The 15405-nt window shown below is 49.3% G+C and overlaps 1 protein-coding gene and 1 long non-coding RNA gene across 2 annotated transcripts; both read left to right on the top strand.

Annotated features, from left to right (window-relative positions):
* The first annotated feature begins 11507 nt into the window (after window positions 1-11507).
* Window positions 11508-13209, top strand: LOC119339911 (exocyst complex component EXO70A1-like). Its single transcript, XM_037611809.1, has one exon. It carries the CDS (start codon window positions 11573-11575, stop codon window positions 12959-12961), a length of 1389 nt encoding a protein of 462 aa, XP_037467706.1. The 5' UTR covers window positions 11508-11572; the 3' UTR covers window positions 12962-13209.
* A 54-nt stretch (window positions 13210-13263) lies between these two features.
* LOC119335712 lies at window positions 13264-14312 on the top strand. Its single transcript, XR_005161984.1, has 2 exons — window positions 13264-14072; window positions 14163-14312. It is a non-coding gene; the product is annotated as an uncharacterized LOC119335712 (long non-coding RNA).
* The last annotated feature ends 1093 nt before the right edge of the window (window positions 14313-15405 follow it).

Genomic DNA, 15405 nt, shown 5'->3' with positions numbered 1-15405 from the left:
GAGTACGACTCCCTCAACCCCGTTCCCTTGAACGCTTCCGCTCGATCTACAAGGGTATGTAGATGCACTCCTCTCTCTCATTGCTAGATGAACTCATAGATTGAACTTGGTGAAACCGTAGGAATTTTTTTATTTTCTGCAACGTTCCCCAACAGTGGCATCATGAGCTAGGTCTATGCGTAGTTCTCTTTGCACGAGTAGAACACAAATCTGTTGTGGGCGTAGATGTTGTCAACTTTCTTTCCACTACTAGTCTTATTTTGCTTCAGCGGTATTGTGGGATGAAGCGGCCCGGACCGACCTTACACGTACGCTTACGTGAGACAGGTTCCACCGACTGACATGCACTAGTTGCATAAGGTGGCTAGCGGGTGTCTGTCTCTCCCACTTTAGTTGGAGCGGATTCGATGAAAAGGGTCCTTATGAAGGGTAAATAGAAGTTGACAAATCATGTTGTGGCTTTTTCGTAGGTAAGAAAACGTTCTTGCTAGAACCCTATTCCAGCCACGTAAAAGATGCAACAACAATTAGAGGACGTCTAACTTGTTTTTGCAGCAATTGCTTTGTGATGTGATATGGACAAAAGTTGTGATGAATGATGAATGATATATTGTAATGTATGAGATCATGTTCTTGTAATAGGAATCACGACTTGCATGTCGATGAGTATGACAACCTGCAGGAGCCATAGGAGTTGTCTTAATTATTGTATGACCTGCGTGTCAATGATTTAACGCCATGTAATTACTTTACTTTATTGCTAAACTGTTAGCTACAGTAGTAGAAGTAATAGTTGGCAAGCGACTTCGTGGAGAAACGATGATGGAGATCATGATGATGTAGATCATGGTGTCATGCCGGTGACGAAGAAGATCATGGATCCCCGAAGATGGAGATCAAAGGAGCTATATGATATTGGTCATATCATGTCACTACTATTTGATTGCATGTGATGTTTATCATGTTTTTGCATCTTGTTTACTTAGAACGACGGTAGTAAATAAGATGGTCCCTCATAATAATTTCAGGAAAGTGTTCCCCCTAACTGTGCGCTGTTGCGACAGTTTGTTGTTTCGAAGCACCACGTGATGATCGGGTGTGATCGATTCTAACATTCACATACAACGGGTGTAAGACAGATTTACACATGCAAAACACTTAGGTTAACTTGACGAGCCTAGCATGTACAGACATGGCCTCGGAACACAGAGACCGAAAGGTCGAACATGAGTCGTATGAAAGATACGATCAACATGGAGATGTTCACCGATGATGACTAGTCCGTCTCACGTGATGATCGGACACGGCCTAGTCGACTCGGATCATGTAACACTTAGATGACTAGAGGGATGTCTAATCTGAGTGGGAGTTCATTAAATAATTTGATTAGATGAACTTAATTATCATGAACTTAGTCTAAAATCTTTGCCAAATGTCTTGTAGATCAAATGGCCAACGCTCATGTCAACATGAACTTCAACGCGTTCCTAGAGAAAACCAAGCTGAAAGATGATGGCAGCAACTATACAAACTGGGTCGGGAACCTGAGGATCATCCTCATAGCTGCCAAGAAAGCATATGTCCTAGAAGGACCGCTAGGTGAAGCACCCATCCCAGAGAACCAAGACGTTATGAATGCTTGGCAGTCACGTGCTGATGATTACTCCCTCATTCAGTGCGGCATGCTTTACAGCTTAGAACCGGGGCTCCAAAAGCGTTTTGAGCAACACGGAGCATATGAGATGTTCGAGGAGCTGCAAATGGTTTTCCAAGCTCACGCCCGGGTCGAGAGATATGAAGTCTCCGACAAGTTCTATAGTTGTAAGATGGAGGAAAATAGTTCTGTCAGTGAGCACATACTCAAAATGTCTGGGTTGCACAACCGCCTGTCCCAGCTGGACATTAACCTCCCGGACGAGGCGGTCATTGACAGAATCCTTCAGTCGCTCCCACCGAGCTACAAGAGCTTTGTGATGAACTACAATATGCAGGGGATGGTGAAAACTATTCCTGAAGTATTTTCAATGTTGAAGTCAGCAGAGGTAGAAATCAAAAAGGAACATCAAGTGTTGATGGTCAATAAAACCACCAAGTTCAAGAAAGGCAAGGGTAAGAAGAACTTCAAGAAGGACGGCAAGGATGTTGCCGCGCCCGGTAAGCCAGTTGCTGGGAAGAAGTCAAAGAATGGACCCAAGCCTGAGACTGAGTGCTTTTATTGCAAAGGGAAGGGTCACTGGAAGCGGAACTGCCCCAAATACTTAGCGGACAAGAAGGCCGGCAACACTAAAGGTATATGTGATATACATGTAATTGATGTGTACCTTACCAGTGCTCGTAGTAGCTCCTGGGTATTTGATACCGGTGCCGTTGCTCATATTTGTAACTCAAAGCAGGAGCTACAGAATAAGCGGAGACTGACGAAGGACGAGGTGACGATGCGCGTCGGGAATGGTTCTAAGGTCGATGTGATCGCCGTCGGCACGCTACCTCTACATTTACCTAGGGATTAGTTTTAAACCTCAATAATTGTTATTTAGTGCCAAGTTTGAGCATGAACATTGTATCCGGATCTCGTTTAATACGAGATGGTTACTCATTTAAATCTGAGAATAATGGTTGTTCTATTTATATGAGAGATATGTTTTATGGTCATGCCCCGATGGTTAATGGTTTATTCTTAATGAATCTCGAACGTGATGTTACACATATTCATAGTGTGAATACCAAAAGATGTAAAGTTGATAACGATAGTCCCACATACTTGTGGCATTGCCGTCTTGGTCACATTGGTGTCAAGCGCATGAAGAAGCTCCATGCTGATGGACTTTTAGAGTCTCTCAATTATGAATCATTTGACACATGCGAACCATGCCTCATGGGCAAAATGACCAAGACTCCGTTCTCCAGAACAATGGAGCGAGCAACCAACTTATTGGAAATCATACATACTAATGTGTGCGGTCCAATGAGCGTTGAGACTCGCGGAGGATATCGTTATGTTCTCACTCTCACTGATGACTTAAGTAGATATGGGTATGTCTACTTGATGAAACACAAGTCTGAGACCTTTGAAAAGTTCAAGGAATTTCAGAATGAGGTAGAGAATCAACGTGGCCGACAGATAAAGTTCTTACGATCAGATCATGGAGGAGAATATTTAAGTCACGAATTTGGTACGCACTTAAGAAAATATGGAATTGTTTCACAACTCACGCCGCCTGGAACACCTCAGCATAACGGTGTGTCCGAACGTCATAATCGCACTCTATTGAATATGGTGCGATCTATGATGTCTCTTACCGATTTACCGCTATCATTTTGGGGATACGCTCTAGAGACAGCTACATTCACTTTGAATAGGGCTCCGTCTAAATCCGTTGAGACGACACTGTATGAATTATGGTTTGGGAAGAAACCTAAGCTGTCATTTCTAAAAGTTTGGGGATGCGAAGCTTATGTCAAGAAACTTCAACCTGAAAAGCTCGAACCCAAGTCGGAAAAATGCGTCTTCATAGGATACCCTAAGGAAACCATTGGATATACCTTCTACCTTAGATCCGAAGGCAAGATCTTTGTTGCCAAGAACGGATCCTTTCTAGAAAAAGAGTTTCTCTCGAAAGGAGTAAGTGTGAGGAAAGTAGAACTCGATGAAGTACTACCTCTTGAACCGGAAAGTAGTGCAGCTCAGGAAAATGTTCCTGTGGTGCCTACACCGACTGGAGAGTAAATTAATGATGATGATCAAGGTACTTCGGATCAAGTTGCTACTGAACTTCGTAGGTCCACAAGGACACGTTCCACTCCAGAGTGGTATGGCAACCCTGTCCTGGAAATCATGTTGTTAGACAATGGTGAACCTTCGAACTATGAAGAACTGATGGCGGGCCCAGATTCCAACAAATGGCTTGAAGCCATGCAATCCGAGATAGAATCCATGTATGAAAACAAAGTATGGACTTTGACAGACTTGCCCGATGATCAACGAGCGATAGAAAACAAATGGATCTTTAAGAAGAAGACGGACGAGGATGGTAATGTTACCATCTATAAAGCTCGACTTGTCGCTAAGGGTTATCGGCAAGTTCAAGGGGTTGACTACAATGAGACTTTCTCTCCGGTAGCGAAGCTGAAGTCCGTCCGAATCATGTTAGCAATTGCCGCATACTATGATTATGAGATATGGCAGATGGACGTCAAAACGGCATTCCTTAACGACTATCTTAAGGAAGAACTGTATATGATGCAGCCGGAAGGTTTTGTCGACCCTAAGAATGCTAACAAGGTATGCAAGCTCCAGCGATCCATTTATGGGCTGGTGCAAGCATCTCGGAGTTGGAACATTTGCTTTGATGAGATGATAAAAGCGTTTGGGTTTATGCAGACTTATGGAGAAGCCTGTGTTTACAAGAAAGTGAGTGGGAGCTCTGTAGTCTGTAGCATTTCTCATATTATATGTAGATGACATACTTCTGATGGGAAATGATATAGAACTTTTGGACAGCATAAAGGCCTACTTGAATAAGTGTTTTTCAATGAAGGACCTTGGAGAAGCTGCTTACATATTAGGCATCAAGATCTATAGGGATAGATCGAGACGCCTCATAGGTATTTCACAAAGCACATACCTTGATAAGATATTGAAGAAGTTCAATATGGATCAGTCCAAGAAAGGGTTCTTGCCTGTATTGCAAGGTGTGAGATTGAGCTCGGCTCAATGCCCGACCACGGCAGAAGATAAAGAAGAGATGAGTGTCATCCCCTATGCCTCAGCCATAGGATCTATTATGTATGCCATGCTCTGTACCCGACCTGATGTAAACCTTGCCGTAAGTTTGGTAGGAAGGTACCAAAGTAATCCCGGCAAGGAACACTGGACAACGGTCAAGAATATCCTGAAGTACCTGAAAAGCACAAAGGACATGTTTCTCGTTTATGGAGGTGACGAAGAGCTCGTCGTAAAGGGTTACGTTGATGCTAGCTTCGACACAGATCTGGATGACTCTAAGTCACAAACCGGATACGTATATATGTTGAATCGTGGAGCAGTAAGCTGGTGCAGTTGCAAGTAGAGCGTCGTGGCGGGATCTACATGTGAAGCGGAGTACATGGCAGCCTTGGAGGCAACGCATGAAGCAATATGGATGAAGGAGTTCATCACCGACCTAGGAGTCATACCCAATGCATCGGGGCCAATCACTCTCTTCTGTGACAACACTGGAGCTATTGCCCTTGCCAAGGAGCCCAGGTTTCACAAGAAGACCAGGCACATCAAGCGTCGTTTCAACTCCATCCGTGAAAATGTTCAAGATGGAGACATAGATATTTAAAAAGTACATACGGATCTGAATGTCGGAGATCCGTTGACTAAACCTCTTCGGCGAGCAAAACATGATCAACACCAGAACTCTATGGGTGTTCGATTCATCACAATGTAACTAGATTATTGACTCTAGTGCAAGTGGGAGACTGTTGGAAATATGCCCTAGAGGCAATAATAAAAGGATTATTATTATATTTCCTTGTTCATGATAATTGTCTTTTATTCATGCTATAATTGTGTTATCCGGAAATCGTAATACATGTGTGAATACATAGACCACAATATGTCCCTAGTGAGCCTCTAGTTGACTAGCCCGTTGATCAACAGATAGTCATGGTTTCCTGACTATGGACATTGGATGTCATTGATAACGGGATCACATCATTAGATGAATGATGTGATGGACAAGACCCAATCCTAAGCATAGCACAAGATCGTGTAGTTCGTTTGCTAGAGCTTTTCCAATGTCAAGTATCTTTTCCTTAGACCATGAGATCGTGTAACTCCCGGATACCGTAGGAGTGCTTTGGGTGTACCAAACGTCACAATGTAACAGGGTGACTATAAAGGTATACTACGGGTATCTCCGAAAGTATCTGTTGGGTTGACACGGATCGAGACTGGGATTTGTCACTCTGTATGACGGAGAGGTATCTCTAGGCCCACTCGGTAATGCATCATCATAATGAGCTCAAAGTGACCAAGTGTCTGGTCACGGGATCATGCATTACGGTACGAGTAAAGTGACTTGCCGGTAACGAGATTGAACAAGGTATTGGGATACCGACAATCGAATCTCGGGCAAGTAACATACCAATTGACAAAGGGAATTGTATACGGGGTTGCTTGAATCCTCGACATCGTGGTTCATCCAATGAGATCATCGAGGAGCATGTGGGATCCAACATGGGTATCCAGATCCCGCTGTTGGTTATTGATCGGAGAGCCGTCTCGGTCATGTCTCCGTGTCTCCCGAACCCGTAGGGTCTACACACTTAAGGTTCAGTGACGCTAGGGTTGTAGAGATATTAGTATGCAGCAAACCGAAAGTTGTTCGGAGTCCCTGATGAGATCCCGGACGTCACGAGGAGTTCCGGAATGGTCCGGAGGTAAAGAATTATATATGGGAAGTCAAGTTTCGGCCATCGGGAAAGTTTCGGGGGGTCACAGGTATTGTACCGGGACCACCGGAAGGGTCCCGGGGATCCACCGGGTGGGGCCACCCATCCCGGAGGGCCCCATGGGCTGAAGTGGGAGGGGAACCAGCCCCTGGTGGGATGGTGCGCCCCCCCTTGGGCCCCCCTGCACCTAGGGTTGGGAACCCTAAGGGAGGGGGCGCCTCCACTTGCCTTGGGCGGCAAGGCACCCCCCTTGGCCGCCGCCCCCCTAGGAGATCCCATCTCCTAGGGTCGGCGCCCCCCTGGGGACCCTATATATAGAGGGGGGAGGGAGGGCAGCCGCACCCTTGCACTTGGCGCCTCCCTTTCCCCTTGCTACACCTCTCCCTCCCGCAGACGCTTGGCGAAGCCCTGCCGGGATCCCTGCTGCATCCACCACCACGCTGTCGTGCTGCTGGATCTTCATCAACCTCTCCTTCCCCCTTGCTGGATCAAGAAGGAGGAGACGTCACGCTGACCGTACGTGTGTTGAATGCGGAGGTGCCATCCGTTCGGCGCTAGGATCTCTGATGATTTGGATCACGACGAGTACGACTCCCTTAACCCCGTTCCCTTGAACGCTTCCGCTCGATCTACAAGGGTATGTAGATGCACTCCTCTCTCTCGTTGCTAGATGAACTCATAGATTGATCTTGGTGAAACCGTAGGAATTTTTTTATTTTCTGCAACGTTCCCCAACACTTCTATCCTGGTTCTTAAGTAACCGGGACTAAAGGTTTTGGGCTTTAGTCCCGACCCTTTAGTCCCGGCTCTGGAACCAGGGCTAAAAGGGCCTCTGGAACCAGGATAAATGGGCCGTTTTCTACTAGTGAGTGCATATACTTCAGCTTCAGGAGTGCATCAATGTGATTGTACCACCTTGCAACGTTGGTGCATGTAAGATGAATAAAGAGGGGTTGGTGGAATCGATAATTATTGTTGAGCCTCGCGGGCATATAGAGAGTACATGACCTTCTTGAAGTACAAGAAGTTAGAATAAATCCTATGTTATCCTAATATCGACCGAACCTCGTGGTGAGATCCGATCGGTTGTTGCGGCCCGATCTTTCACGACACTCCACCATCACCAGTAGCAACCTCTCGCTCTCGCACATGATGTACACGAAGTAGAGGGTTTGAACCTTGCGGCCCAGCACGAGAAAACCAATCTCGACGAAGGTACTCATGCGCAAAACAATTTCTACAAAGAAATCACAACACAGAGGTTTTCTATATACCCATCTAAAACTTGATACGGGTGTCTACCCTTGAAAACACATCGTGTCTATTTTATAAAATAACCTGACTTTTACATTGATCGTACCCGACTATTTATACTCTTACATGACTTGGATCGCACACAACTAATATATCTGAAAAGGAAACAAATAATAAAATAAAGGAGTCCAATCCTTCTACATCTCATATTGGAGTTTATAGCTAACTTTGTATAACCTTTTTATTAGGAATCCAATAACTCCCGAACGTTCGGGATTTGAGCAGTTCGTCCTGAACGTTTTGACATGGCAACTTTAGTTCGTAGGGGATGGCGACTTTAGTTGATAAGGGATGACAACTTTGTCCTTTTTTGTTTTTTCATCAGAAAATTGTCATGTTTTCCTAATCTCACGCAAACTAAAGTTACCATCTAAAAACATTTGGGTTGCCATGCTTAACTCCCGAACGTTCGGGAGTTATCATTACCGTTTTATTATGGTGCGCCATCTCCGATTGATCTGTTTAGGTGGGCCCCATCCTACTTCCTGGCTGTACTTGTCTCCTGTCTGTACTTGTCTTCCACGGTAAGGCCAACTCCACCGCGCGATCCCAAACGGACGTCCGGATTGGGCCGAATCTGTCCCTTTGAGGCGCCGATGGGTACGCCCGTGTCCGGCTGTGTCCATTGGATCGTGCGTGCGCCCACCGCGCGGCCGCACCCCAAATCGTGTCCGGAGTGGACGGGATTAAAAATAATAATTAAATAACTAAAAAAGCAAATAAACGCATTTAAAAAAACATAAAACATATATATGGGTTGGCCACAAAACGGCCCAGTTTCAACGGCCACTTAAAAGGCCCAGATTCATAATTAACATAATAAGAAAATAAAAAAAATTCCTCCCGCGCGCTCCTGCCGCGCCCGTCGGTGCCGTGGCCGTTGCCGTCTTCACTGGCCACCGGTGTCGTCGTCGTCACTGACGAGGTCGACGTAGTCCGGCGGCATCCAGAGGTGGGCCGGCGGTGCATGGTGGACGGGGGCGGGCTGGACGTCCGGAGGTGCCTGCACCACCTCCTCACGCGGCGACGCCTCCCACTCCGGAGTGGGGCACTAGTTCACGCCCAGGTCGGCGGCCATCTCCGGCGCAGTGCACGACCAGCCCCACCCCTGGCCCAGGAGCTTCTCGAACGCGGGCGGGTCCTCCTCCATCGGCTCCTCCGTGGCGGCCGCCGTGACGGCCGCCAGCTACAGCTCCGGGAAAGCGACGTCCCCGGCGGCAGAGAGGGGCATGGCCTCCTCCGGGCCGTCCCACTGCCGCTCGTCGTGCGTGTTCATGGAGTCGTCCATGACACGCTGCAGGAGACGGGCCTCCTCCTCCGCTGTCATGCGAGGAGGAGGAGGGGGCGACGGAGACGGGGAAGGCGATGGCGTGGGCGTCAGGCCGCGCACCCGCGTACGCCCGCGCGGCTCTGCACGTAGCCTCCGCGGCCCCGACACGGTGCTGGCGAAGTAGGACGCGCGCCGCACGTCGTGCTCGTCCCGGAGCCATGTGTCCCAGAGCGGCAAGTCGGGGGCGTACCTGTGGTCGTAGTACAGGTCGACGGGGAGGAGGCGGCGGCGACGGTTGATCTCATCGCGCCGTGCACGACCGGTCGTCGGCACTGGCGGGATGGGGACCCGGTCCGCGGAGAGGTGCCACCCGTTGGGGAGGTGGGCGTCGCTCCACGGGACCGGCGTCCTCGTCTCCCAGTACCTCCGGCACACGTCCGCGCAGATGTACTGCCGGTCGCGCTCGCCGGAGGGCCGAGGGGCAATGGTGAAGGGGGCCGACGCGGGGGCTCGACGGGAGGAGCGCGGCGGAGACGCGGGGGCTCGACGGGAGGAGCGCGGCGGAGACGCGGGCTCCTCCTTCTTCACGGAGCCGCGGCGGCGCCCCGAGGAGGAGCCGGCCTCGCGGTCGTGCTTGCCCTTGCCGTTCCAGAAGCCCATGGCGAGGCGGGCGGCCGGCGAGCTCGAGGAGGAGGCGGGCTAGGGTTTCTGCGCTGTCGGGGTTCGAGGAGGCCGCTGGGTGGCGTGGGGCAGTGTGGACGACGACCCGTCCATGCTTCCCACTTAAAGAAGGACGGCGACCGCTCGACGTGCGGATGACAGGTGGGGCCGCCCGCTCGTGCGCATTGATGTGGGCGGGTGGGAGGTAGGTGGCCGCCTGCCACGCGGCCCCGAAGCGGACGAGGCGCGCGTCCGTTTGGTGTCCGCCGCGACCCAAACCCGGTGCGAGTTTGCGCTCGAAATGGGTCGGCCCGGACACAAAACGGATAGGATGGGTCCGGGCCGTCGCGCGCTGGGCCTCCTCCTTTGTCCCTTTTGCCCCAAACGGATAGAGCTGGACAAGATGGGGTCGCGCGGTGGAGTTGGCCTAAAAACAAATATACTATACGTGGCCTTGTCACATAGTATTGGTGATTAGCAAACACAAGTGAGCTCCCCAATGTTTTACATCTCCAAGAAAGCACCTTCCATATAAAAACATTAATTATTTCCTGATCATTATTTGTTGCAATAAAATAAGATCCATCTTGCCCATATACGCATGCATCAGCTTGCCTCGGTGTCAACTCCATGATTACTTCCCTAGTTTCATGATCAATAGCTAATGCATTCCTGTGGTCTGTATCCGTACAGCTAGAACTAGAATTGGCCGTATCATATCCTATATTTTATAAACAATCACGATACTCAACAGTGCAAGTCGATGGTGGAGCAACCAAGAATTCAGAATACACAGAAGAAGTTTGACGGGGCAGCCGTTAGGCTTGACGTCATCGTTTTTTTTATATTTTTGTTGTCCCGTGCTAGTGGATACCCAAATATAGCACTCCTATAGCAATTTTTTTGTCTGATCTTTTTTGTTGCCATGCAGGTTTTTGTCTGCTGTCAGCCATTTATTAGTCCAAAAACTTAAAAGAAAAATCTGTCTTTTTTTCGGCTACTTTTTTTATCTACTGTTGGAGTTGCAGTTGCTCTTAAGCATATGAAAAGCAGGAAGTTAGTTTGCCGGAATACTAGAAAGGAAATATAGCCCCAGATCATCGTAGCCACCGGATGACATATTGCGCAATCGTCTTGGGTGATGATTCCTTGAAGTACAACCTTACTTGTTATGTGGAGAAAAGCGAAATGAGGAAGGTTACTAATGAAGCGGCAATTAATCGCTTTGAACCCATGAAAGAACGTAGGAAACCATTTTAGCAAGGTAATGGTTTTAACTTACTTATTATTACATCACTATAATTGATATGTTACTTACTGGTTTTGTTTCTTTTTTATTTGTGCGCAACCCAGATCTAGTGTTGCATTTTCTCTTCATCGATTATACTTTATTCATAATTTGTTCACTTTGATTTTCCTTTGATGTTCGGTTTCCTACGATGAACTTCAAGTGAAACTCTTTATTTTGGATCTTTGGTAAACATATGCACGGTTATATCGTATTTATCCTCTAGGTATGTTGTACTGTTAAATGTGCTATTTTTAGCTATATTAGTACTTGTGATATCCAAATACATGTGATAGACATGGGACCCGGGTCATTTTTGTCCTGGGTCCGCCCCAGGCAATGTGTGCAAGACTCCCAAGTCTCCAAGTCAATGTCAACGCAGTGAGTAGAACTGTCGAACTACCATTTTCGGACTATAGCCGCCGCGATGCATGATAGCCGCCAATCAAGCGAAAGCGCAACCCCGCGTGCACGTCTTCTTCCTCATCCGTTCCTGCACGCACGCGCTCGTTGCCCCCACGCCAGCCATAGGTCGCTAGTATATAGTTTCTTTCTTCTCCATTGACTGATCGACCCCTGTATGCGCGCGGGAAGCCGCCATGCACGCGCGCCTCTGGGTCGCCGACGATGTCCGCCTCGGCTCCAGCAGCGGAGGCAGCAGCCCGGCCGCCTCCCCCTCCGGCCCCTCCGACAGCGACGGCGGATCCACCAGCACCGACGAGCACTGCCCCGACGACCCACGCGAGTCCCGGCGCCACTTCTCGCGTTTCCGCCCGACCTCTCCGTCCTCCTGCAGCCCACTCTGTGGCGACGACTACAAGCACCTGCAGCGCATGGCCCTCCTCCTCCCCGCCTTCTCCTCCACCGCCGCGGCACGCGCGGGCGCTCTGCGTCAATGGATCGCCGGCTTCGACGTCGGCTGGGTGCTGGACATGGGCCGCGGGAGCGGGACTGACCACGGCCTCCCGCGGCGGGAGGTCGGGAGGAGGATCAGGGCGTGGGCGCAGGCGCTGGGCGCCATGGACCGCGTCTTCCGAGGCCGGCACCTGGAGGTCCGCAGCCCGGCCAGTGACGCCGCAGCGGCGGAGCTTGCGGGCGAAAGCGTCGGCGTGATGCTGAGGCTGACCGGCACCGTGGCCACGCTCGCGAGCTCCCCGTCGAAGCTGCTCGCGGCGCTGGACGCGTACGCCGCCGTTTCGGAGGCCTGCCCCGCCCTCGCGAGGACCTTCTCCTGGGCCCCCTCCCACCCGGTCCCGGCCGCGGCCGACGCCGCGCTGGCCGACCTGCTGGACGCGTCCCGGCGCTGCGTGCGCGACCTCAGGGGCTTCATACGCGCGCCGCAGTACCCGTGGCGGATGCCGCAGGGCGGCGAGGAGCACCCGAGCGTCGGGTTCTGGATGGGCTACCTGCGCTGCATGCTGCGTAACCGCGTGCCCCTCTACTTCGTCCTCGCCGGCGGCGACCAGGACGAGGGCGGCCTGGTCATGGAGCTGATCGCGTGCCTGGAGGCGGCGCTCGAGGACAAGTCCGCCGCGCTCGCCTTCCCGGGGCTGAGACAGCTGTTCATGCTCAACAACACGAGCGCCATCGTGCGCTGCGCCGCGCGCGCCGACGCCATCGGCATGCTCCTGTCGCCTGGCTGGGCCGGCGCCCGCGAGGAGCGCATGGAGGGCTACATCAGAGATTACCTGCGAGTCTCCTGGGCGCCCGTGGTGTCGCGCCTTGGCGGGAAGCCCGGAGCCATGAACGCTCTGCGGCGACGGCACCCGCTGAGCGCGTTCCACTCGGCGTTCCAGAACGCGTCCAGCATGCAGAGAGGCTGGAAGGTGCCCAGCCCCGTGCTCAGGGGCGACCTCCGGATGGCCGTGTCCGAGACCGTCGTGCCGGCGTACCGCCGGTATCTGGACAGCCACCCGGAGGTTGACGTGCCCGCCGGCCGCGGCGCGGAGGAGCTCCGCCGTCACCTGTCTGAGCTGTTCGAAGGATAGAAGATGAAAACTTTTGGGAGCAAAGCAACTGCATCCTTGTTTCCAGTTTTTTTTCTGTCTCACTGATTCATTTTTTTCCAGATATTTTCGAACATGAAATTAAATTGAACATTATTGTGCACAATAACAAGCAAACAATGTCCATCAATGACAAGCATCACTACAAACTCTAAGAGCATGGTTAATAGTATAGCCAGCTGCTGGCTATAAGCCAGTGCCATGTCATCTACAATCCATCTTATAGCCAACATGTATAATAGTAGATCAAAAGAGTGTACTACTTTTTCATTATGTGGCCCACCTTTCATTCTCACAAAGTGCCTAGGAGCACGTGCTAGAGCTGGCTCTTCACGAAGAGCCCGCTTACCTTCTCTCTCCTCTTCTCTTTACTCCAACTAAGCAAAAATATACTAGTTTATTTCATATAGCCTGCTGACTCATCTCTATTATATTTGCTCTAAGCTTCAGGCTTCGATAGCATGGTAGACCCCGCTGGTCATTGGGAAGACGCGGGGGACGGCGTGCCGGTTTCAAACTTGGTGTTCCGCGTGTCAATTGTGTGGGGCATTGCGGTCTTCCTGGCCTTCCGTGGCTCGCTTCGCCTGCTCGCCAGGGGAGAAAGGGAGGCGGTTCCCTTTTTTTGCGCCTAGAGAGGGGAGGCGGTTTCAGGGGTAGAGAAAGCTATCGACGCATCCATCGCCTCCCCCAATCCAACGCCTTGCTTCACCGCATGTCCCTCGACCCACTCTTGAGGCTCACCGGCGTCGACACCGGCTGCAGACTGCTCCCAGCTTGTCGTCCATCTCTCTGATCACTTCTACCATCTTCACGTAAGTCTTGCAAGCTCTCTCTCTCTGTGGAACATCAGGCCGCTTCGGGGATGGGGCAGGAGAACGAGGTTCGATCTAGCCCGGTGCCCATATGTGTTTGAGTCGAGGTGGAAGGACAATGATGTTACATGGCACTTTATTAACCTGGAATACCGACCCGTGTTACGGTGGCGTCTCTGTCTCCCATTCGCCTGCTCCTTCCGTCAGGTTCCAAGGTTTCTCTGTCCTTGATGGTCCGATAATTATTATTTTGCAGATCCTGACTAGGAGATCATCTAGAGGTACCACTGTCGTTTCCTTTTTTGTATTGTTGTTCTTCATTGCAAATCTGTTTTGCTTATGAGTATTTCTTTTTGTCTCTGCTCCAAAAGGGGCAAGTAGCAGAGTTCCAATCTTATGAGATGGAGGAGATGCATATCAAAGAGAAGATTGTCCAATCCAGATTTGCTTCCTTCACTAACTGCAGATATGTAAATAATACCAATTAGTTGAAATTCACATTGATGTGCAGATTGATTTTATCAGGGTGTTCTAATGCATTATTTCTTCAACTTTGTGGTTTAAAATTATTTTTCACATACATGATGTTGGTAACCTTGAATCTTGGAGCATTAGCAAGGGCACATGTAAGTTACTGTTTACAATGGTTACGACCATCTCCTATTTGCGAGACGATGACAAGCATGTTTCAACAGAAACATCAATATTTTTTGTCCAATTATCTGAAGATGTGAATATCAGGGATCTAGATATGACAAGCTATGAGGCAAATGATCTTCAGCTTTACCGACTTCCACAAAGGCTGAACCATGTTTATCTGCTAGAGATGGGAAATCAAACATTCTGAAGACTCTTTTTTATACCCGGGGCATTCATGTAAGAAATATGTTTTGAAGTATGTAGCCTATGTTTTTCTTTGATATTCGTACACTAGTAGAAAACAGGGCATACGTTCGGGCCAGATAAGCCCATTAGTCTCGGTTCAGTCACGAACCGGGACCCATGGGCCCATTGGTCCCGGTTCGTGAGGCCAGGGGCCTGCCGGGCCTCGTGGGGGCATTGGTCCCGGTTCGTCTGGCCCCTTTGGTCCCGATTGGTGGGACGAACCGGGACCAATGGGCCTCGCTCCTGGCCCACCACCATTGGTCACGGTTGGTACCTTGAATCGGGACCAAAGGTTGGTCTTTAGAACTGGTTCAGGACACGAACCGGGACCAATGAACCGGTCAGGGAAGAGGGCTTTTGTGTGTAAAACATTAAAAGCAAAAAGAATTTTCATAAAATAAATTAAAAAACAAAAAGAAAATAAATAAATAAGTAGAAACAAAATAAACTTTAATAAAGTAAAATAAACAAACTTTAATAACATAAATAAAAATAGCAACAGTGAGTAGAAACAAAATAAAATAAAAAAAGCAAAAAAGAAAGAATTTTCATAAAATAAATAATAAAAGCAAAAAAGAAAAGAAAATAAATAAGTAGAAACAAAATAAACTTTAATAAATAATTAAACACAAAATAAAGTTTTATAAACCTCTAGTATTATTGAAACTAAAATTATATAAAATATATGCAACTAAAATTATCAAAGTATTTTCTGTTCAAAACATTAAA

Source organism: Triticum dicoccoides, chromosome 7B (genome assembly GCF_002162155.2).
Source record: "Triticum dicoccoides isolate Atlit2015 ecotype Zavitan chromosome 7B, WEW_v2.0, whole genome shotgun sequence".
In the NCBI taxonomy this organism is placed as follows: domain Eukaryota; kingdom Viridiplantae; phylum Streptophyta; class Magnoliopsida; order Poales; family Poaceae; genus Triticum; species Triticum dicoccoides.
This window is presented reverse-complemented; position numbering and strand designations above follow the sequence as displayed.

Bases quoted from the DNA above. Each gene is read 5' to 3' on its own strand.
- LOC119339911 (XM_037611809.1), top strand. From the start codon at position 11,573: ATGCACGCGCGCCTCTGGGTCGCCGACGATGTCCGCCTCGGCTCCAGC.